The sequence below is a fragment of the Sinohyriopsis cumingii genome, chromosome 1 (genome assembly GCF_028554795.1).
Source record: "Sinohyriopsis cumingii isolate HCF-2022 chromosome 1, ASM2855479v2, whole genome shotgun sequence".
Classification (NCBI taxonomy): Eukaryota; Metazoa; Mollusca; class Bivalvia; order Unionida; family Unionidae; genus Sinohyriopsis; species Sinohyriopsis cumingii.
The window spans coordinates 175,592,923-175,617,565 of record NC_142961.1 but is presented as its reverse complement, the minus strand read 5'-3'; the positions used below and the strand labels follow the sequence as shown (position 1 = coordinate 175,617,565).

The 24,643-nt window shown below is 37.6% G+C and overlaps 1 protein-coding gene across 3 annotated transcripts in view; it reads left to right on the top strand.

Moving 5' to 3' along the window:
- The window catches only part of LOC149808429 (uncharacterized), a 51,031-nt gene extending 27,295 nt beyond the window's left edge, over positions 1-23,736 (top strand). For all 3 annotated transcript variants that reach the window (XM_089977045.1, XM_089977046.1, XM_089977050.1), the window contains exons 3-7: positions 628-667; positions 4,289-4,387; positions 5,256-5,329; positions 14,202-14,814; positions 20,377-23,736. In XM_089977045.1, coding sequence (XP_089833171.1) covers positions 628-667; positions 4,289-4,387; positions 5,256-5,329; positions 14,202-14,814; positions 20,377-21,302 — 1,752 coding nt within the window. In that variant the 3' untranslated portion in view covers positions 21,303-23,736. The remainder of the gene's footprint in view (positions 1-627; positions 668-4,288; positions 4,388-5,255; positions 5,330-14,201; positions 14,815-20,376) is intronic.
- The last annotated feature ends 907 nt before the right edge of the window (positions 23,737-24,643 follow it).

Here is a 24,643-nt window from a genome sequence, read left to right as displayed (position 1 = left end):
CTTGTCTAACTTATTCATCACTGGAGGATGTTATTAGAGCTGCTTTTTTGTGGTTCACCTGCTTTCTTCTTTGATGGTTGGTCTTTGCTTCGCAGAGCAAGGCATGTTTTCTTGGGGCCAAAAGTTATGGCACAAAAATTGGCCAGAGTTGATGCAGACTTAAAGTAGTTGCCACTTATACTATAAAGGTCAGTATGTCATTTGCTATTGTGCAAAGGCCAATAATGTATGGATCAGTCTGGGGATGCTTTTTTCTAATTCTGCACTTACAGAACTTTCTATCCAGTGGCAGGGGGGATGGGATTTTCTTATACAGATAGGGGTGATTTCCATCTGGGAAAGGTAGGCAGTGCAATTGCAAAATAAGCATTACATCATTAAGGCTCATTTTACACCCCAACCAAAACCTTCCAAAAAAACCCCAACAGCTACATTTCTACATAAAACTAGATTATTGAGTAACCTTTTTTCTTGCATTGAATATATTGTGATGTTAAATTGCTTTTTAAAAAACAGCAACTATTCTCATAGACAAATACTTGCAGTTGTGGAGTTTGTTTCTATATAAACTTTCTCTCTATTATAACATGTTTCTTTTTAGTTTTGCTTCAAATTTTGTCTTTTCAGGATGTTTTTGTGCCAGGTGATTCAGAGGAGAGTAGAGCAGGTATTATGTTACATTAGTTTGTTTGGATAATTCTTGGAAGGTACTTTTCAATCAAGGCAGAATGCTACATTATTCTTTAGGGTAATTGATGGAAGGTACTGTTCACATCAAGGCAGAATACTGTATAAGTCATTTATGATAATTCATGGAAGGTACTTTTACATGAAGGCAGAATGCTTGGAAGGTACTTTTACAGGAAGCCAGAATGCTACATTAGACTTTAGGATAATTGATGGAAGGTACTTTTACATGAAGGCAGAATGCTACATTAGACTTCAGGATAATTGATGGAAGGTACTTTTACATGAAGCCAGAATGCTACATTAGACTTTAGGATAATTGATGGAAGGTACTTTTACATAGAGGCAGAATGCTTGGAAGGTACTTTTACAGGAAGCCAGAATGCTACATTAGACTTGAGGATAATTGATGGAAGGTACTTTTACATGAAGGCAGAATGCTTGGAAGGTACTTTTACAGGAAGCCAGAATGCTACATTAGACTTTAGGATAATTGATGGAAGGTACTTTTACATGGAGGCAGAATGCTTGGAAGGTACTTTTACAGGAAGCCAGAATGCTACATTAGACTTTAGGATAATTGATGGAAGGTACTTTTACATGAAGGCAGAATGCTTGGAAGGTACTTTTACATGAAGGCAGAATGCTACATTAGTCTTTAGGATAATTGGTATAAGGTACTGTTCACATCAAGGCAGAATGCTACATTAGTCTTTAGGATAATTGATATAAGGTACTTTTACATGAAGGTAGAATGCTACATTTAGTCTTTAGGATAATTTATATAAGGTACTTTTACATCAAGGCAGAATGCTACATTAGTCTTTAGGATAATTGAGATAAGGTACTGTTACATCAAGGCAGAATGCTACATTAGTTTGGATAATTAATGTAAGGTACTATCACATTTAGGCATTATGATACATTAATAATAATAATAATAATAATAATAATAATAATAATAATAATAATTATAAAGACTTTATTTAGAGAAGGTAACTCAATTAGTTACAGAACTAATCTACCTTGAGGCCTTCTATCTGTTATGTACAATATATACAGCATGATGTGAAGAATCTGGCTTGACACTAAATAATTAAGTAATTTTAAAATTCAAATTATTTTTGTCTAGATAATTGATCATAGGTATTGTTACATCAAGGCAGACTGCTACATTAGTTTGTAAGATAATTGATGGTATTGCCTTTTTCATCTTACAGCTTCCTGCAGCATATGACACATTCTTGGGAATGAAACATCTCTTGTAGTAATTGATGGTTGTTTGTCATATTTGGTACATGTACTGTAGTCCGAAGATAGTAATTATGTGGGTTCCATGCATCCTTGCAATGTTCTTTGAAAATATGAAAGAGCACCACCACATTCTCTCACAGCAGTGGCATTAAGATTACTTGGTTCTAAATGTCTGCAAAAGGATGTTGGTTTCTTTATTTATTTATATCTCAACATGTATTCTAAGTGTTAGAAAAGAGTAACTTACTAATTAGTCCAGTTGGCTGAAGATAATTTGCTCAGAAATGAGTACAAGTAAATGATTGTGTAAACTCATAGAGAGAGATATATACATTGTTTTTTTGTTTTATCATGATTTGTTGCTTACTTAAAAACAAATTATTATTCATCCACATTATTTACACATAAATATGCATTTAAAAAAAACCAGAATGCAAAATTTGAGACCCACAAATCTAAACTAATTCACAGTATACCATGGCCATCAGAAGCTGTACATATTGATTTCTCTTCTTCTTAATGATAAATCCAGATTATTAATTAAGTAAAGTATTTTTTTTATAAAAAAAGCAAACAGGGGCCCAGGGTGGTCAGGTGTTCCGAACCATTTGCCTTTACCATTCACTGCCAACTCACCTCTATCTGCAAGGGTCTGAGTCACAGGCTTGGCAAATGAGGATATGTGAGAAAGCTTGCCAGTAGCTTCCCATGGGTTGGTGGTTCTTACCGTTTTTTTCCCAGGTTCTTTCTCCACCAGTTTTGCACTCTGCCATGTATAGCCTATTGTGCACTCAGAAATGGTGATAAAACCAAAACTACAGCAAACAACAATATAAAACAAACCACAATATTTGAGACCAACAAAATGAAACTGATTCACTGTATACCATGGGCATTTGAAGTTGTACATATTAACCAGTCAATGTGCTTTCAACATTTGTTTGTGAGATTTGTTGCCCTTTTCCACATGCAGCTGTAGGTAATTAGTTTCATGGTTACAGTTTATAAACCCAGGAACAGACTCATTTCAGTCACAGGCACAGGGCTGGTACGCATGAGAGGTGAGGATATATTTATAGCGGCAGTATCAAAGACTTTTCTGTAATGGCTATTGGATTGGTATGCAGGAGAGGTGGGGGTGAGTCAGTAACATTTACTCATTCCATCATGGTCTTTAGAGTTGTATCCAGGATGGTTGAGTGTGAGTCATACTCATTTCCATCATATGCAGTGAAGTGGTATACAGGATAGTTGAGTGTGAGTGTGTGTATCGACTAATTTCCAGTGGAGTGGTATACAGGATAGTTGAGTGTGAGTGTGTGTATCAATTTCCAATGGAGTGGTATACAGGATAGTTGAGTGTGTGTATCAACTAATTTCCAATGGAGTGGTATACAGGATAGTTGAGTGTGAGTGTGTGTATCGACTAATTTCCAATGGAGTCGTATACAGGATAGTTGAGTGTGTGTATTGACTAATTTCCAATGGAGTGGTATACAGGAGAGATGGTACATTTATGTCAGAAATAGCTTATCATTCCTCAAGTTTCAACAGAGTTGAATATTTTCAATATATTGGGAACCTTGGTGAACAAAAGATTGAAATTATTCATTGGGGTCCATCAATTTTATTTGAAATGATTATACCTGTGGAATTAGATTTATCTCTTGGTGAAAAATTGTCATTTGATTAATAAAAACTACATAAAACATTAAATGATTTTCAGGTCCATTTATATGCCTCATAAATAACACCTGCATCTCACATGGCATTTTAATGCAAAACAGGATTTTTTCCTATTGCACTGGTTTTAAAATTTGGGTTGGCAGGTATTTGTGTTTTTTAAAACATTTATATTTATATGACTTTTTTTGTTATTTTTTTTTTTATACCATTGGGATGAAATTTTTGGGGTCAGCCAATGCAAAATAAATTTTTTCCCCGGCATAATCTCATTTATTATGTCGTGAAGTTTTATAACATTTTAAGATAGAAAAATATTGTATAATTTTATAAACCTTAGCGGCACAGATAATCAGGTGATAAATTATAACAGGTACATTTAATGATAGATTTAGTCAGTCCAGACTGGATCTGCATAGAACTTTGGGAGATATCATTCCAGAAAAAAGATTGTAAAAGTAATCTCCCTTTACTTAAAGCAGATTTTAAAAAATATTTTATCCTTTGAGAAAGCTTTGACATTATTATATACACACACACACACACACAAAGTTTGTTATATTTACAAGTCTAATTCATACTTCTAATATAAGGGTAAATGTCTCCACTGACAAATTTTCCTTTTTGTGTAGTTTTGGACTTTTCCTTTTGTTTTCTTCTACAGAATTTGAATTCCAGCTGTACGAAAAACTTCCAAAAGGCCACATGACATTGAACAAGTTTCTGAACATCAAACGTTACTGGAACCAGGAGATATTCATAAGTAAGTTGCAAACTGTATTGACTCATATCTGCTGTATTATGATAAAATGACAGGGCTGGGTCTATGCAGTTTATTACAAGTAATTAGTAGAACACACAACACAGGCAGATTAGGGTCTATGCAGTTTATTACAAGTAATTAGTAGAACACACAACACAGGCAGATCAGGGTCTATGAAGTTTAAAGTTTAACACAACTTAACAAGAAGTATATATGGTAAACTCAGTCTTTTAATGTCAGTTTTGAATAATGTATTTGACTGTTTTCAAATACACAATCTATACTTGCTTATAAGTACAGTGCAAACTCCTCTGTAATTGTGCTAGTATGCCTAAACCTCATCAGTTTGTAAGGAATAAATAATTAGTAGAACAAGCAACATCATCCAATATTTGCAGCATATAATGCGATGGCAGATTAGGGTCTATGTTCTTTTCATTTCGACTTTTAAGCAAATACATATATATATATATATATATATATATATATATATATATATATATATAGTAGGTTGAAAAATGTTTTGTATGAGACTGCAGTTTTCACACTTTATGAGAAGTTTTGACTTGGTCTTTGAAAAATTTTAGTAGTCAGTCTTCAGCAATTTATTGGTAAACTTAAAAACTTACAACTGCCTTTATAATTGTATCCTAAAAAGTTTTAAGGATGCTTCAAAATTCAGTCTGACGGTTGTTGGTATAACGCCATTTTTTCAGCACATGATAGGCTATACGTGACCATGGTTAAATAAAACTGAGTAAGTATCATTTTAAAAATGTTAAAATATAAGTACTCTATAGAAAAAATCCCAAAGTAACACATTTAGTTTTACTTTTTAAATTTTTGTCCTTCCTGTGATTCTTTGCAGATGTATGTGGCTGGTGTCCTTGTGCACAGTCATTTGAGAGTGGAAACTTCATACAAGATAAAGGAATCGAGATGGTGAGAGATCTGAATGTATTGATGAAGTACTTGTTTATTTACACTGTCAGTCAGTAATCTGTAACTTTATTAAATCTTAACAATAGATAATCATCATATTTTTAGCTTCACTTTCTGAAGAATAGGGAAAGCTTACATAGATACCTTGACACGAGCATCAATCTCCTATCTTGGTTCATGTTTTGTGGCAGGTTGTTGCTTATATCACATTCATTTATCACTGTTGATGTGTGGATTTTGGTAGATATATTACTGATTATCAGCATATCAATGTTTTCCCGAAGAATATATCACAGTTGTCTTTAAATGGGGTTTTAGGATACTAAAATATGTTTTAGGGTAAGTTCTGATCAGTATCTACATGATTTTGACTTTTATCAGATCATTAAGTTGTAATGTGTATTATTTACAGGGCCGTCCCTTATTAAGAATGATAACAATGCAATTCGACTGAGGGTAGGATTAGGTAGATTTTAAGCTTTTGGACTTGGTGACAGTTTTTCTTAGCTCTAAGCTTACTCAGATACAGGTTTCTACTAAGTTATATATCATTTTAGACTTTTCAGTTGTGAATGAATTGATTTGGAAACAAAATGTAGTATATTTAGAAGCTCTTTTTGCAGTATAGTGCCTAATTTTATGGTAAAAAAATGCAAAAGAAGTTCTCAATTTATAACCCATTTCACTTTAAAAAGCACAGAACATATCCATTTATAATAAATAATATTCACTAAAACTTTCTGCAGTTCAATAAAATATGTAAACATGTGAGAAATGTGACAAGATTAAATTCAAGGGGAAAAAATTGCCAATTAGATTGACTGTTAATCACAGTTTAGATCAGTTTTAAGCATTTGTATTGTAGGCTTATTCATGATACAGCCTTACTGTGGTCCAAGTCCTACTTGGTCAACAGGACACAAATTGTATCTGCAAATGGAATACACTCCAGCCCAGTTGATCAATGTTGTGGTGTTTTACAGGGGTCTGTTCTTGGACCTGTTCTCTTCATTCTGTATACTCACTCGCTGTCAAGTGTCATAGATCCTCATCCAGTGTCTCACCAATTGTACGCTGCTGACACCCAAATATACAAATCTAGCCACCCAACTGAAGTTGATGCTACCATCCAAGGTGTAGAGAGTTGCATTTTTCCTTCAAATACATTCCCTGATCACATTAACATTAGGGATATAAGCCTGCTACCTCTCGAATCCAGCCCTATTAAAAGACGAAAATTCGACTTTTCGGTCTATCTCATATAGACCAAAGGGCAATAACTCTTGCCCCATACCTCCCCTTCCCACCGTCAGGTGTCCTTAGTTTTTAAGCTTCGCTTGTATGGATAACACGTACATTATACCTCCAAACAATCCAAGCCGTCTTAGCGTTAAATTGGACCATCCAAAGTTACATTTGGATTTATTGCGTCGGACAATCATTCTTCTACAGGTTGTATACATTATTTTAAAAAAAAAATTCAAAATTTAGTGACTTTGTCACCCTTATGGATTTCGTCTACTGAAGACCATGTTACACATGCTATCGCTGAACTCGTGTTGTCATTTAAGAGTTAACGCGACACTGACTAATTTCGCTTACTCCGTTAGTAACGGTTGTGGTATTAGCGAATTAATGACATGCTGAATTGCTAATTTGTGATTTGTTTTCTTTTCTTGTGTCGTTTTAGTAGAAATGTCAACTAAATGCATGAAATGCAAAAAGTTCAAAGTAAAAGAAGACAACCATGACTCTTGTATTGTATGTACCAAGTGTACATCATCTATACCATGCAGCGTGTGTAATACTTGGACAGAGCAGACGTGGGCTGATGTAGCCCAGAAGGCAGCAAAAGGGAGGGATAGACGGAATAAGTCGAAGAAAGATAGCATTGATGTCCTCAGTATACATCCAAAGACAGCCTCCATTGTGAGCCTTGTGGGGGACGTTGGGGTCCCCCCTCCACCTAAAGTTCGTCATTTGCAACCGTCAGCCACAGTAACATCAGCAGCAATGGAGGAAAATAATGTTGACAGGGTACAACAGTCCACCTTGGAACAGATGCGTCATTTGGTCCAGGAAACGACGACACAGCTATTGACATCAGGCCAGATATTACCCTTATTTCCCTCGCTCGCTTCCACAGCTTTTTCTGACTCTTTGGGGGAATGTTCCCCCAATTTTAGGCTGCCCAGTGGGTGTAAGTCCCCCCGCATGTCCTATCATGGCCTTCGGGCCTGTAAGTCAGGACATGTGGGGTTTTTACCAGATCCATCGGATCCATTTCATTATACAACCTCTACGTCACTGGCCGTCCAGCTGTCCCAGCATGGGGACCCTATTGCTAAAACGGTCCGACCAGATATGACTTACAGGGATTTTAGTGATAAATCCGTCCGTCAAGCTGTACCGCCAGCAACATACCAATACTATGGCGGAGATTTTAGTGAGAAATCTGTCCGTCCAGCCAGGCGATTGGAGCAGCCGGTACCAGTGATAGCAGGACTGTTGCCAACATTCAGGCTGACCGCAAGCCAGACAAACCAGCCGGCAGGGCCGGCCGTCCATATGTTCATGGCTTATCCACAAGGGAGAGTTAGTGACAGTGTTAAGGATGACGGAATCGCGTCATCTGTGCCACCTGGTATGCTCTATCCAGAAATGCAAGCTATTCCAGAACACGACTCAGCACACAGTGAGGGTGATGAAACTCCTGCAAATCAGCCATACACAGATCCAACCATGGAACGGACTAAGTTTGGCTTCAAGGCGGCAGTGGAAGAAATTTATAGGGTGTTGGCTAGTCCGGAACATAGTCGCGCCGTCTTCAATGTCAGACTTGGTTTCATTAGCCATTTTCCGACTCGCAGAAAAATCCGACAATGACCATGCTTGGGAAGCGATGGCCTGGATCGCTAGAGTTATTAACAGGGCAGCTCACCATTCCATGGCTGATGTGTTGACTGCTTCTGCCAACTTAGACCTGATACGACGTGACACATGTCTGCGGTCCATGTCGCTCAAGCCCCATCATACTCTGGCTTTACGGATGACTCCGTTTGGGTCGCCTTTACTATCTGAAGGAAAAATTGAAGAAGTTCGGAAGCAGACAGCTCAGGAACTGCCCCTCCAACTCGCCGCCCAACCCTCACAGGCATTTAGAAAAAATCAGCCCCGGCCACAGCGGAGGGATGGTTGGCAGACCAGGGACAAGGGATCCTTACAATCAAATGTGCAGTATAGATCCCAACCCCATGCCAGGAGACAACAGTCTAATCAAGCTAGGAGGCAACCATACAGAGGCGGTAAGAAACAAAGTTTCTCCGTCTTCAAGCCTCCTAACTCTATAAATTGACATACCCTTTCCACCACCCACGGACAGCCTACCTGTGGGCGGCTGCCTCCTGCAATTTCAGGACCACTGGACCACCTTTTTTCCTCAGAACGATTGGGTGATCCAGGTCATTTCAGAGGGGCTTCAGATTTCATTTATCCAACCCCCTCCTCTGTCCTCCTCTCCCCTCTTCACAGACGTACCGTCTCATCGGGAGAAGGATACCTTTCTACAACAGGAGATACGGTCGCTCATAGAAAAACGGGCGGTGGAGATTGTGAAAAAACCACAATCACCGGGGTTTTATTCCAGGCTGTTTCTTATCCAGAAGGCAAAAGGCACGTTGAGGCCGATCATCGACCTGAGTCGCCTCAACCAATACATTTTACCACCGAAATTCAAGATGGAAACGGCGAGATCAATCCGTCTTTCCATCCAGCGGGGCGAGTATGCTGTCAGTCTAGATATGACCGATGCATATTTTCACGTCCCTATCCACCCCGCGTCACGGAAGTTTCTCCGATTCGCTTACCGCGACGCAGTTTATCAGTTCCAGGTCCTACCCTTTGGCCTCAACATCAGCCCTTGGGCTTTTACCAAGGTTATGGATTGCATTGTCACCCTGTTCCGCTCGACTTCATCTACAGGGATGGCAATGTACTTGGACGACATCCTCCAGAAACATATGGTAAGTTCTATTCTGCTCAAAGGCAGAAACGATCTTTTAGCACTTTTAGATCATCCAGGCTTTCTCATGAACTGGAAAAAGTCCTTCGCTACAGTCATTGGCACGTGGGAGCCAGGGGAGAGGCCTCTCCACATCAACCTTTTAGAAATGAGGGCTGTCATCAATGCCTTTTATTTCTGGAAGGATCAACTCTCAGGAAAAACTGTCCTCATTATGTCAGACAACTCTGTGGTGGTGACTTACCTCCTCAAACAAGGGGGCACCAAATCACTAGACCTGTGCATTCTGATCTGGCAGTTTCTACGTTGGTGCGACAACCTCCACATCAACATACAAAGCAGACACATTCCCGGCAGACTCAATGTCTTGGCCGACACTCTATCCAGGAAAGGTCAAGTCATTCACACGGAATGGTCACTCCATCGATCAGTCTTTCTTTGGATTTGCACACTTTGGGGGCGTCCGATGATCGATCTTTTTGCGACAAGGTGGAATCGCAAGTTGCCCACCTTCATCTCTCCGGTTCCAGACCCAGAGGCTTGGGCCGTTGACGCTCTGTCAATCAGCTGTGAGAAGTTGTGGGCATTCGCCTATCCTCCCACGGTTTTGGTACCGAAAATAATCCAGAGGTTAAGGGGTCAGAACTGTCGGATGATTCTGATTGCCCCTCTCAGATGGAACAAGTCCTGGGTCACCGATCTACTCGATCTAGCGATAGATCTACCCAGGAAGATTCCAACCAGCCCAAATCTTCTCAAACAACCGCGGTCACAGGTGTTCCACCCCTGCCCGGACTGTCTCCTTCTTCACGCTTGGCTCTTGTCCGGGCAGCCTTGCGAGACAAACAATTTAAACCTTCAATTGTGGAGAGAATCTCAAGAGCAAGAAGGCCCTCCACTCTGAATGCTTACGAGGGAAAGTGGCGTGTTTTCAGGGACTGGTGCCATATCAATAACATCGTCCCTTTTGAGTGTCTCAATCCTTCAACTGGCCAACTTTTTTCTCTGGCTTTTCGAGGAGAAACAGTTGGCCCCAATTACTATCAAAGGCTACCGCTCCATGATATCAGACACATTCCGCCATCATGGTAGATGTGATATTGGGCATAAGAAAGATCTATCAGATCTTTTAGACAATTTTGATCTCAATCGACCAAAATCCCTCACCCTGTTTCCAAAATGGAATCTGTCCTGGGTTTTAACATGGCTCAATTCAGACAAATTTGAACCTTTAGCCCACACTTCGTTAAAGTTACTATCATACAAAACATGTGTCTTGATAGCCTTAGCTTCAGCATGCAGGGTGAGCGAGTTACATGCCCTTTCCAGTGACCCGAACTTTCTTCAGTTCAGATCAGATGGTTTGGTGGTCCTCCTGACGCAACCAGGCTTTGTAGCCAAAAATAGGTTACCATCCATTGGCAATCAAAGAATCGTCATTCGCTCGCTCTCTTCCATAGATAAGTCAAGAGCAGCAGCCATGCAAGATCCTGTTCATGCACTCAAGCACTATTTAAAACGCACAGAGGCATGTTGGGACACATGTAAGCACCTCTTTCTTCCGGTCAAAGCTGGTAAATGGGATATCACCCCTCAAGCCCTTGCTTCATGGCTGAAGTGGATTATACGCTCAGTGTACTCTGAGGTCTCACAAGATCAGAGTCGCCTCATGAAGACTACGGCTCATGAGATTAGAGCAATCTCGGCAAGCCTGGCATTCAAACGCAATGTTTCGATCCGAGATATAATAGAAGCTGTTGGCTGGCATGCGGAGTCAACCTTCTCCAGTTTTTATCTCAGAGATTTGGCTTCGCAGAGGCAAACCTTGAATCTGGTAGGTCCGGTGTCGGCAGCCCAGATGACCACCAGACCCATTTAAAACAATCAGCACAGCCTATCAGCTTCGCTGGATTCGCCAGTGAAATTTTGTAGGTAAGAAGATTTCAATAACTATCTTCTTAACTGTATATAGGGGTCACATATCACGTGACCCTAGGCTGTGTTGCTGATGAAATTAGGAGAATGAGTTATCGTTCAAATGGGGAATCCAGCCATCATTCCCTAGAAGGTACCTGGGGTGGAGGTAGGATGCTCAGCATTCCCTCCTCCTATTACTTATTCTCCTAACGTTAATGTGATCGGGGAACGTTTTTGAAGGAGAAAGCAAATTTTTAGTAAATTTTGTTTCTCCGAGAATACTTACCCGATCACATTACTTAAAAACCCTCCCAACCACCCTGCTATGCGAGCATCCTTGCATAATATATATCGCTCAGCTTAAAAAACTAGTGACACCTGGCGGTGGCAAGGGGAGGTAAGGGCAAGAGTTATTGCCCTTTGGTCTATATTAGATAGACCGAAAAGATGAATTTTCGTCTTTTAGTAGGGCTGGATTCGAGAGGTAGCAGGCTTATATCCCTAACGTTAATGTGATCGGGTAAGTATTCTCGGAGAAACACAATTTACTAAAAATTTGCTTTCTGATGTGAAATCATGGATGACATGTAAGAAGCTGCAGATGAATGATGATAAAACTGAGGCCATTCTGATCACAACAAAAAGACTCTCTCATTCACATCCTTTACCTCAAACAATAAATATCAGCAATGCTAACATTAAATTCACACAATCAGTACGAAACCTAGGTGTTACTCTGGACAGTACTCTCACATTGCACCAACATGTCATGAACATATGCAAGGCTGCATATCTTGAGCTGAGATGCATCAGCTCAATTCACAAATATCTTTCAGTTGATGCCACTAAAACACTTGTGTGTTCATTAGTACTTTCAAGACTGGATTATTGTAACTCAATTCTGTCTGGTTCATCTCAATATCTACTCCAGAAACTTCAAAAAGTTCAAAACACAGCTGCTCGTATCATACTTAGAGTACCACGATCAGAGCACACCTCCCCGCTGCTCTGTACCCTACACTGGCTATCCATTTGATCCAGAATCAAACACAAAATCTGTTCTCTGTGCTATGTTTCACTGTCGGACTCTAGTCCAACATACCTATCCGATCTCACCCATGTGTACACACCAGCAAGATGCTTACGCTCCTCTTCTGACAATTGTATACTCATTATTCCCACTATGAAAACAAAGTCATATGGACAGTGTTCTTTTGCATACCAGGGCCCAGCAACGTGGAATGAATTGCCCACTGAACTTAGACACAAAGACACAGTGATCACATTCAAGAGGGCTCTCAAAACTCACTTATTTCGACTGCAAGAACAAACTTAAAGACCTAATAATGTTTCCTACCTGAAATATTCTCAGCATGTTTTTTATTTTTTAATGTTTTTTCTAATTTCATGGTGTTTGTTTTTGTAATAACATTATTATATGTTTTTATCTTATAGGTGTTGTCTAATGTTGTAAAGTGCTTAGAGCTTCTAAAGATTAGGCGCTATATAAAGTCCTCATTATCATTATTATTATTAATGTAAGTCGTTATTTTATCCATGAAATTCTCCAGCATAATGTATGCATCATGTAAGCACTGTATGCCAGGTTATGGCTTAAATTGAAATTAGTGTAAACATCACGATGTGGTGTACTACTGCATTCTGATAACCTTTACTAAGGCATCAGGAAGTGGTACACTGCTGCCTTCTGATCACACTGACTAAAGCATCAGGAAGTGGTACACTACTGCATTCTGATAACATTGACTAAAGCATCAGGAAGTGGTACACTGCTGCCTTCTGATCACACTGACTATAGCATTGGCAACCCATAGGAAACGTTTGGATCATGCCCACCCATGTGAGCCTCCAACAAGACCCCCTGAAGGCAGCAAGTAAAGAGGCTAATAATAGCCTCTTGCATAATTTCCTGTTGTCTCTCAATTCAAGGTACGTATACAACACCCGTATACAAGTGTTAGCCAATGACTAAGCCTTAACGTTGCATCAGCTTACCACATGACCAATTCCTCCCTTAACGGTCGTTATCAGACAAAGCCCTTTGCAAAATGGCAATATGTACATAAAATAATCAGGATGTGAATAAATTAAAATTTAATAAATTATCATAAAAATACAAATAAACGAGTAATTTAATTAAATAAATGAGGCAATATTAAAACCGTTTTCGTTCTGAGTTATCATAGCATGCAATTTTCAAGTGTAGATAATTCCCTCTCTCATCCAATACAGTATTTGCTGTAACTCATGCAACCATTAAAAAAAAATAGTAAAGTGACTGTCTGGCATAAATATAATTTTGACATAGAGGTTCATTGGTAATTTTGACCGAGTTTGAGTTTGTGGTTCCCATTTCATTGGTAAAGTGAAATGAGACATGTCCTGGTTGAGAGAGTAGCATGCTAGCTGGGGATAGAATTGAGGTCAGTGTTACACTGATCCAAATAAAGACATTTTGGTGTTTTACACAATTTTGTTTTCAGTAAAATTCACAAATGGTTTTTATTTTGAGCAAGGAACCTATTGCATTGCAGTTTAAAAAAGTCAGGATCAGGGACCCTAGTAGCACCTACATACAGAACTTGTTCAGTTGATGTACAGCATATTGGTCATGGTACTTGTGTGTTTTGATTGTCTTTCTTTATTACAAAAAGTCAAAACTGTGCAAAAAGATGAACTCCTTGACTCATTAATATTGTACACTAACTTGGAGAGAGTTGCCCCAGAGTTGGATACATTTTTCTGAATAATACACAAATTAAAACTTGATGAAGTTTAGTACTTATAATGTTTTGTGTCACAGAAGCACAGACTCATTATATGAACAGATGACAGAGGTGGAACAAGTTAGAAAATTAATCTTGGTCTGCAAAGGATGTGCACATTATCTAGCAGCATACTTTCTTTTTACAGACATTAACCTGCTTGCAGAAAAGGTGCTGTTCATGTTACAGGCCAAATGAAGATGAGGAGACCCAAAGAGCAGCCATAGGACTCCTCCACCTGCTTGTTTTGTGTGACCAGAACCTGGCACTGATACAGATGTTGATCCAGAGTGGATACAGTGATGTGAATGCCTGCACAGCCATCCTCAAATTCTCACCTCTGTATTTTGCTGTGTCAAAACATGCAAAGAATGTTGTCAGACTTCTTCTTCACCACAATGCAGATGTCAACCACATTGTCAACAAAGTTCCTCATAGCACAGCCCTTCATCAGGCCATCGCAACGGAAAATGAAGAAATTGTTGAGATGTTGCTGCAAACCAAAGACATCAATGTGAACCTCAGGTCCAAAAATGATGATACTGCTCTTAATTTAGCTGTAAGGATGGATAAATTTGTGCTTCATCTTTTGGAGGCTGGGGCGTTACCAAAATTGGCAGGGCCCCATGGACACACTTGTCTCATGCATGCAGCAGTTCGTAGCAATGCTGACACTGCAAAACTGTTGATAAAATATGGAGCTGATGTGAATGCAAAGAATGACCAATCAGAGACAGCCATTCTTTTCGCTATCTTCAGAGGTGGGCACTTGTTTATATTTTTCACATTTCCATCATCTGTGCAACATAAGATAAAAATTCTTTATTTTAGACTCTGTGCTCCATTGAAGAGAAAAAACACGTTAAATGAAATGTATATTTTAAACTAATTACTCAAGTATTATGTTAAGTGACATATCTTTTATAATAGAAAATCTTTGAGATACAGACTCTAAGACCCTTTTTTTGAGTGTTCTTATCAGCATTATAACAAATATTATTTAGATTTATATAATAATTTCTTCCAGCTTTCTGTGATGCATGAATTTATATGTGTATATCAGTATTCCAAAGAGACATTAATGTACATGTGAACCTACCAGACAAGAGGGTTTTCCTCCTGAGATAAGGGGTTTCCCATCCTTTACTGAAATCTCTCGTGTATGCAACACTATTATTAAAATATTTTTTGCATACCTTGCTTCCAGTGTACAGTATAGCTCATGTGGTCTTTTGATTCCCCTTTTTCAGAGTGGGGGACTGAATCCCTCCACAGTAAATCAACACCATACCTCAACAGGCACACCATTGGTCACTCCACTGTGATGGAAGTGGTTGATATTACTGATTGACATTGGAACAGCCAGTGAATTAAAACCACCCATGCAATGACGTTAAGATTGATTTACAGTCAGATGCAGTTTGAAGAGTCAGTCATCTTTATTTCAATCATATATTTTGACAGTGAAAAATATAATTTAAAAAGTCTTAAAGATTCAAAAAATGTATATTTAGAAAAGTTAGATCGACTTTTGCAATAAGTTTGTGTCTTACTCTACTTAAAGAAATCTGAAATTACATACTGACTTGACAAGGGGCACAACTTGTTGAGTTTCACTTGAACAACATAAGTTTTACCTTTTGTTAGAAGGAAAAGTAATCTTCTGATATATGACTAGTTTAATTTCAGATGGCAACTGCTTTTGTTCTAAAAAAAATCTCAGAAGCACAAAATGCTGAATTTACTGTGAAATGCAACCACATGCGTAGTACTATAGTAGTATAGGAACAGTCACGAGGTTCAATATTCACAACTTTGAACTAATCTTCAGTTCAGACTGCATGTGTTCTGTAAGGGCCTTTGAGGGAACAAGAATGCAGGTTCTTGGCTGTGACTCTAGACCCATCAAACCATCCAAAAAGCATGCCCACCATAGCTGCCCTGTTGGAACATCTCCCAAGTTCTTTAGGCAGGTGCTCAATAGTCTCACAAGCTTTCTCAGTTGAAAGCTTCCTCCCATCTGTCATTTGCTATGTGTTACAATCAAGGAGACAATGGGAGAAAGTCTTCAAACTCCTTCCCCTTTTCCACAGAAGTAGGGGTTAACTGTATGGTGTAGCACCTTCTCCTGTAGCATCTTCCTCTTTGCAGCATCCCATTTGGTGCCTGCAGAGCCATCTTTTCAAGGATTTGGTCAGGCATGGATGATGTGTGGGTCCATTCCACATTAATGGATAGGTACCAACTTTGTTCCTGGGAACATCCTATCATGGAACCCCATCTTCTTTCACCAGTCTAGTCTGGCTCAATTAAAGGCTTGTTTACTGCAAGACTGAACACAAACTCCCTCTTTATGTATATCCAGTACCTAGTAGCCCCCTTCTGGCATCGTGTGTTTTTGGCCTTTGTCAAGACCCTGTTATGAGCCTTTGAGTGAAAATTACTTGGAGAAACTTACCCTTAAGACTGCTGACATACTCTCCTTAGGATCTGTGGTGAGGAGGAGTGAGCCTCATGCCTTGTAAGAAGGGTTGTTTAACAATGACTGGTAACAATGATTCAATTTCTCTTCATTGCAGACTTTGGTTAATGGCTGAGAATCTTAAGTAGCTCCATGTCCTATTGAGATCCAGAGTATCAGTCATATCTACACTGAGAATAATCATGATTGGCTCCTTTGCCTAGTAAAGGCTTTACATTTTATTTTGGCTTCCTCTAAAGTGAGAAGGAAGGGTCAGAGTCATCACATTTTACCTATCAAGGGTTCCTCTTCTATTTTGGTGGCCACTATTCCAAGGTGGATTGTACTGTATAAAGAGTCCCTCACCAGTGAGAACCTTGCTTTTATGAGAATTAAAGCTAGGGCAGTTGCAACTTCTTTGGACCTCCTCACTCCTCTTTGGACAATTTTATGATAGTCACATTCTGGCAGTCTTACATTACCATATCTGCCATTACTTTCAGGCTTGCTACACAAGAGTGTAGTCATTGGGGATGGGTCTGTAGGGAGGGGATGGGTCTGTAGGGATGGCACATTGTGTGACTCAAACAACAACTTACAATAGTGAGTGCTCTGTAATGTTAAGAGCAGATGTTTTCTATCTAAGTTTTTAGGAGGCCATCACCTTCCTTCTTACTGGTAAATTCAGCAATGCAATAGTAAAAGGTAGTTTATTCTTTTAAAATGCAGGTGGTGGGGGTTAAAACTAATTTTGATTAAGTAATAAATGTTACTTTTGCAATGATTTCCTCCTTCCATCCTGCTCTGATGTCATGTTCTTTCTATCCAAGTCAAAAGAGGAAGACATTTCATATAGTGGGCTATGACTAAGGAGTCAGACTGGGCTCATCTTCTCTTTTAGCGCTAATACTAATTATTAGAGAAGGGAATAATTAGCTAGGAAAAGGGACGTGAAGTCATGGAAAAGGAAAACAATGCAATTGTAGCAGGCAAATATTACATAATAAAATTTGCCCCCCCCCCCCCCGTCATTGTGTACTAGTGATTTGTTATAATAATAGTTTATGTTGGCTGTTAGGCTGACATAACCTCTACAATGTGTTTAATACAGTGTTTTTACAAATATTTGCCATGATACTCTGATCACTATATGGGCGACTACTTCACATTGAAAGTGCCTTCCTTGGGTCCAATGTTTTACTGGAACAACCTTAAATAAAAATTATGTTAGCTATGAATAATTATTTCAAAAACATGTTTTTGATGCAGATTTGGCTATCAAACAGTGAGAATAATATCTAAATTCATAGCAAACAGGATAAATATACTTTATAACTCTCATTAATAAAACTTATTTTAAAGATTATAAGCATTTTTAAGAAGAATGTTTGGAGTTTATAATTTAAATATGCTTTTATACATAATGTATGTATTTTAGGTCATACTTATTTTAATAACACATGCATTTTATCTATCTGTGGACCAAAGAGTCTAAAATATATAACTTTCCTTGTCTGATTTAAGCTGTACATTCAAAGAACAGTGCTTAAATGTACGTGCTGAACATGTTGACTAATATCTCACAGCTGTGGTTACATTATAAAAAATTATAATGCAAGTATTGCTTTACCCATATGCATATCGTACAATTGCTTGTCATGTAACCAGAGTATGAAGAACTTAAATATTAATTTAGTTCTTTAAACAGTGTTCATTGTTTGACTCTGTCAAAACGTTACTGCCAATAGGAAAATGAGCCAAAAACTCTCTATCATGCATTGCATGTATTAGTGTATGAAATCTTGTTATTGTTGCTTCTTCAAAACAGAAAGCCAAATCACACATGGTGTTTTAACCAGAAGACTTCTTATGATGTCTTGTTGTTCGTAAATGATGTCTTGTCAGCTGTAAATGTAACTGGTGCCAGTAAAATCTTGTTATTGCTGAAAAGTATCAGAGGGAGGTTCAGTACTCAGCAGTTACAAGGAAGAAATACTCTTAACTTGAACTCTTTGAAATTCTTTTGAACCAGTATAACATTAGTCCCTTCAGGCCACTCTTGTTCTTTTCAAACGGTAACATTTGTTCCTTTTGTAAAATTTTCTTGCATAAAAATGGTAAACAAATTCAAAATGAAGTAAAGTTATTAAAAACAACATACAGACTTTTGTCAGAAAATGTTTGACCCATTTGCTTACTTTGTTATTTGGTGCTCAAAATAGAAAAAGTCTGCACCCATTTGCTTACCTTTCATTATCTGGTGCTATGCATATAAAAAGTCTGATCTGTGTGATTACCTTTTGATTAGCTGTATCCCATTCAGACTTGACATTCAGAATAGTTCATTTAAACTCAAACAATAATTTCATACTGACAAGGTTTTTTTCTCAGAAAATACAACACTAATTAAAACTAATTGTTCTACATTGTATTTATTTTCTTTTGGCCATAGGTTTTGATGATTAAGTTATACAACATTGTATTGTAATTACTTTGTATAAAAGTATTCCAAATGAATAATTGGAAGGTTTACTTTCTGCTTGAATATAAACTAATATAATTTCAAACATCATTCATTATAGAAATTTTCAGAAACTTTATGGGAAATTAAATACAGTTAATTGTGACCATCTAATTGCATGATGTCAGTTCCAGATACTAAAATAATTTGTCCATCTTTTGGGACAACTTTAGAGAACTTTTCTAAAAGTCATGTGACTGTTGAATTGTCTTGTATAGTCATGATGTTTTGATATTGTCGCTTTGGACATGATGTCTTGATATTGTTCCTTTGGACATGATGTTGTCCCTTTGGACATGTTGTCTTGATATTGTTCCTTTAAACATGTCTTGATATTGTCCCTTTAAACATAATGTCTTGATATTGTCCCTTTGGACATGATGGCTTGATAATGTTTCTTTGGACATGATGGCTTGATACTGTCCCTTTGGACATGTCTTGATATTGTTTCTTTGGACATGATGTCTTGATATTGTCCCTTTAAACATGATGTCTTGATATTGTCCCTTTGGACATGATGACTTGATATTGTTTCTTTGAACATGATGTCTTGATACTGTCCCTTTGGACATGATGTCTTGATATTGTTACTTTGGACATGATGTCTTGATATTGTCCCTTTGGACATGATATCTTGATATTGTCCCTTTGAACATGGTGTCTTGATATTGTCCCTTTGGACATGATGGCTTGATCTCTTGGACATGATGTCTTGATACTGTCTCTTTGGACATGTCTTGATATTGTTTCATTGGACATGATGTCCTGATATTGTCCCTTTGGACATGATGTCTTGATACTGTCCCTTTGGACATGATGTCTTGATATTGCCAGATCTGCCAGTACATTTTTGTGATGGCAGACCCGGGTTTGTGCAGCTTGAAGTTGGACTCGGCTTCTAAGCAAGCATATATGGTACTTTACAGGTATTTGTTTTGAAGCAGCTGGTTTACAGTATGCTGTGAACACATGTTAATAAATATAGATTAAAAGACTAGGCAAAACCTACACAGATTATATTGCTGATTTTCTTCATTTCCTGCTAAACTTCACTTGACCCAGAATTGATGTTTCCAATAGCTATTCTACAGTGCCTACTAAACTGCACTTGATCCAGAATTGACGTACCAAGAGCTACTCAGCTGAAATTTAAAACCAACATTTTTATAGATTTTTTTGCAGTACAGTAAAAACCGATTATTTTATTAGACCTAAACTGGTTACTTAAAGGATTGTATTTAGTGCATCTTTAAAATGAAAAGAAGAAATGCTGTTTATTTATATGTTTGATTAAACCTGTCATATTAAAAATCATAAGTAAGATTTGTCTTTTTATTTTAGATGATTTGAATTTAATGAAGATTTTACTAGAGGCAGGGACAGACCCAAACACACTACAATCGACAGATGAAAAAAATTCCATATTGCTCCTCACAGCCTATGATGGTCAGTATGACTTCATGAAGGCCATTATTGATCATGGGGCAGATGTGAACCTTGAGAATTCCATGGGCTACACCCCAATGCATATTAGTGCCTGGAATGGACACTTGGACTGCATAAAACTCTTGTTGGAGCATGGTGCCAAGCATGATAACCCAACAAAGGATAAGAACACTCCATTAGCACTAGCCTGCCATGGTAATCACCCAAATGTAGTTGAGTTTCTTCTTCCTCTCGGCTGTAACATCAACAACGCTGACAAGGATCTGGATACAGCCCTGATTTATGCTACATATAATGGCATGACAAACTCAGTTCGGTCTCTCTTGAAGTTTGGAGCAGACCCAAACCAGGTTAACAGAGCAAACTGTTCTCCTCTTTGGAATGCAGTGTATAACAATCACAAGGAGATTGTCAAGCTTCTTCTAGTGGAGAATGTGATATTAGAGACTGCATCTGTAGGCTCCGACCAACAAGCAAGGTCAAATAACCCAGTATACATATATCCTGAGCCCAAAAGTCCACTGTGGGTGGCAGCAAGCAGAGGGGCCAAAGAGATCCTTCTACTGCTAATCTCAGCTGGTTATGACATCTACAAAGAGAAATGGCTGTATAATGGAAACATTCCAGATGAGTTTGCAGCAAATAATGTGGACAAGATTCTTGTTAAATATGCCAGCTCACCACCACGGCTTCTTTCTTTGTGTCGAAATTTTTTCCGCAAAAGGTTTGGTCGAAATGTTATCGAGCATGTCAAGTCCTTAGATATACCCCCTTCTCTGAAAAGCTATATAACAATGAATGCGCTTATGCAAGCCAGTTGATGTTTTCAAACTTTTTTGTTTTGAAAGTTTTCTTGACTTGAATTATTACCCATCAGAACCATTTTCGATTTGCTAACTAAATGGTAGAGAGATATTCTGCGGGGATATTAAAATTTAGGTGGCAAACACTATTTGGATGTAAACATGTTTTATCTCTTACACAGTAAGGTTAAATCTCAACGACTTTTTGGACAGTCTCATAGTCACACCCTGCAGGGCAATTTCTCAAAGAAATATTAATTTAATTTCTGAATTCTCTAAAGCTTATATTTTAGATATTTATGGTAAATTTATTGACCTGAGGTACATACATGAAATCATAACTTAATGACTGTGTCTTTCATAAGAGGGTTCTCTTTGGGTAAAGTCAAAAGTAGCCTGCATTATGTTAATGATTATTTCATCATTATTTGTTTGTAAATCTCCTTTGTGAATGTAACTAAAATAAAGTAAATTTTCATGTTATAGCCATGCAAACTCAAAGAAAATCTCACCAAAATATCAAATCTCACAGAATATTGGCATATTTTATGGCTTGTGTCAAGTACAATTTAGTATTGTTTATCTAACTTCCTGTTTCATTATGATGTCATAGATAGGTAAGATTAATTTGAACATTGCTAATAAAGAATCGTGTAGATTTTAACCAGTGCCTTAAGGGGTATGAATAGTGTGTAGATAAAAACCATACAGTGCAACCACCATTACCTGTCACTTCTCCTAAATGTTTACCTCAGTTTTTATCACTACATTTGTCCACTTGTCTTATCAGGCCAACCATCACTGTAATAGATCTATAAAAGGGACAATGTTTATATGAAAGGGTCACATAGAATCCTTACTTGACCAAATTTGTTTTTCATTAGAATTAGGCCTTGTAATATCAAAATAATTGTAATAATAGTAACACATGATCCTAAATTCATATGAATCTGTTCACATTGGAAGAGAATGTCTATCAAATTCCACTTGTAATCAGAAATATTTGAATCTTCTGATTGCCTATGTTAAAGTCTGGAAGCTTTGAGAAGCCAGGAACTGTCATCTCCATACATCCTGCTCTTTTCGATACTTGATCACAGCTCTAGATAAGCAGCCCATCTGCATTTTTTACATAAACTGACTAAATAAACTTTTCAATATATTGCACCTACAGAAAGTACAGTCCCTGTTGTATGATAGCACATTGGATCAATTAATATGGCATGCAGTGGGCTCAAGTACCAGGTGATTTGTACATATTTGAAATTACAGTACTTGCTCACTGTGAAAACATTTAGTCAAGTAGAGCCACATATTAAAATGCACACCATAGATTATTGTTAGTAACTAAATCATATGGTGCCTTGAAATGGACAGAATTAATGCCTTGATGTTTATGACAGTCTAAAAAGGTAAGTCTGCATCATGTATGTTTTGTGAATACCCCAACTGAATTTTTAAAAATGCAGTTGGTTTGAAACCAGTGAGTTGAATACTTAATTTATCTAGAAATCCAAAATGAATTTTGTCATTTTTTTATCCACTTTATAAGGTTCTTTTATTATTCTGTTGTAGAATGTTTCATATTTAAAAAGTCTTGGGTAACAATTGGCATCAGCTCAGCCAGTTGTAATTTATTTAGTTATAAACATAACTCAGTTTATACGAGTTCTAAATGTAACTGCTTATTTGAATTCTAAATGTTTCAAGATCTCTTTTAGCATATATGTAGCTACATGTATGTGTTTTGTTGCTAAAATCATACTTGGGCAGTAGCATTATGAAGTGCAGACTTTTCATCTCTTTTGTACCTCCTGCTCCTCACTGTCCTTAAAGTGGAATCATTTGAAACTCTTTGTTAAGGTTTGGTCAAAGTTTTTCTGAATTTATGTAGCAAAAATTATTGCCTTTCATTCCCATTCACTCTTAAATTCCTGCTTCCCCTCTAGGCAAGGTCACAATCATTTGAAATCTCAGATAAACTATATTATGTTGTTTGGTTTTTGAATGTTAAATGTTCAGTTAAGGAATCATTACATATTCATCATGAAAGTGAGACTTATAATTCCTGTTCTTATATTGATATGAACGCATTTAGAATTATTATCCACATGTTAAATCATACTAACTAGGTGCTCCAGTCTAAAATGAACCTTGTTTCCTTCACTACCTGACATCAAATATGCTTTCTAGTAGGTCTGGCTGGTTGGGAGCATGTTGCGCCTCAATTTTATTTGCTTAAATAATCCTGACACACACTTGACATTTGTATTCTTGAGGTAGCCAATCGACAGGTCTGGGTAATATCAAATCCACAACCCATGGATTACGATTCCAATTTTCTACCAACTGAGCAACTATGGCTTCCTATAAGGAAGATTAATTCTTTTTTTTAGTATGTCATTAGGGTAGGCATTGTCACTGAATTAAAAGTTCTCGTTTCTTCGCGAAATGTGTTTTGTATTATTTATATACAAATACAGCTGCTATATCAAAAAGGGATCAAGTCCCATGTGAACTATAATTGTATAATACACCCAGTCACAAGATTATAAAGTCCCATATGAACTATAATTGTATAATACACCCAGTCACAAGATTATAAAGTCCCATATGAACTATAATTGTATAATACACCCAGTCACAAGATTATAAAGTCCCATATGAACTATAATTGTATAATACACCCAGTCACAAGATTATAAAGTCCCATATGAACTATAATTGTATAATACACTCAGACCCCAAATGATATAGTCTTAGATGAACTATAATTGTATAATACACCCAGTCACAAGATTATAAAGTCCCATATGAACTATAATTGTATAATACACTCAGACCCCAAATGATATAGTCTTAGATGAACTATAATTGTATAATACACCCAGTCACAAGATTATAAAGTCCCATATGAACTATAATTGTATAATACACTCAGACCCCAAATGATATAGTCTTAGATGAACTACAGTTGTAAAATACACCCAACCCAAATAAATGTATTCTAAAGTCCCATGGGAACTAGAATTCTAAAATACAGCCAGAGCCAAGCTTATCAAGTCCCTTATGAAAATTAATTGTAAAATACACCCACCCCCAAGATTAAAAGTCCATTAGAATTGTGCTTGTAAAATACGCCCAACCCAATGATTAATTGTTTAATGCTATTTTTCAGCACAAGATAGGCTATACATGGCGGCCAGTATAAATGGTGGAGGAAGAACCTGGGAAAACCCCAAAAAGAACCACCGACCCACGAGAAGCTACCGGCAAGCTTTCTCACATACCCATGTTAGCTGAGCCTGAGACTCAAACTCACACAGACAGAGGTGAGATGTCAGTGATCCTTAACGGTG